At 39.9% G+C, this 900-nt stretch overlaps 1 protein-coding gene across 1 annotated transcript; it reads right to left on the bottom strand.

Annotated features, from left to right (window-relative positions):
• Nucleotides 1–35: 35 nt before the first annotated feature.
• LOC109954200 (hemoglobin cathodic subunit beta-like) lies at nt 36–876 on the bottom strand (the record flags this gene model as incomplete). Its single annotated transcript, XM_020589596.1, has 2 exons — nt 36–490; nt 574–876. Coding segments are annotated over 2 exons (432 nt in total), but the record flags the coding sequence as incomplete, so codon positions are not given.
• Nucleotides 877–900: the final 24 nt, after the last annotated feature.

Raw genomic sequence — 900 nt, forward strand, 5'->3', positions numbered from 1 at the left:
AAAAAAAAAAAAGTCAAGCATTTTGTTTATTTGTAGCATTTATTTACATGAATGGGGAGTTTTTAAAAACGATTGAAGCTTGTAAGGTTTATTTGTGACAATCTTCTAAGAGGGGTAGGCCTATAAAAATAAAGAGAAGACCATTTCAAGTGCCCTAAACTCTAGTTTAATCCTGAAATATACCAATATCAAGCTGTGCAAAAACATTTCTCACCACTGCACTACATATGAATAGCATGTGATTGAAGCAATTGCTCTGTTTATTAAGATATATTTAAATGCTTCGGTGATGTGTTGCATGACATGCAGAACAAGGAGAAAGACACACATGGTTTAACTAGCAAATTGTATATTTTTCTCTTTAGTAGTACTGACTGCTCATAGCATCGACCACAGCAGACAGAAACTTCTGCCAGACAGCTTGGGCCTGAGGGTCCAGCGCACTCCTGAGTTTACAGGCCACCGCTATGGTGATGCAGTCGGCCAACAACTGTGGACAAAACAGACATATCATCACTGTAGGCTGAATGTGGTGGTATTGCTGAAATATGGCTTTGAATTTATTTCGCATACTCTGAAGTTATCCGGATCCACGTGGAGTTTTTCATAATGCAACCGGCTCAAAGTAGCGTATGTGTCTTTAATGTTGTCCATGTTCTCCACTGCTTGGCCCACTGCCTTTAGCACCACCTTACCATGAGCTGCTACCTTGCTGTTTTGCAAAATAGCAGTGACGGTGAAGATATCACCAAATGTACCGAAATACCGCTCGGTCCAAGGATACACGATCAAAACTCTGCTGATGAGAAAGGCATGGCTATTTTTGGATAGTACATTTGCAATAGCCTGAACGAAATCGACCCATAAAGCAGACAAAGAGTAACAAACCTTTTTTCTTTT

The sequence above is a fragment of the Monopterus albus genome, unplaced genomic scaffold (genome assembly GCF_001952655.1).
Source record: "Monopterus albus unplaced genomic scaffold, M_albus_1.0 scaffold4392.1, whole genome shotgun sequence".
Classification (NCBI taxonomy): Eukaryota; Metazoa; Chordata; class Actinopteri; order Synbranchiformes; family Synbranchidae; genus Monopterus; species Monopterus albus.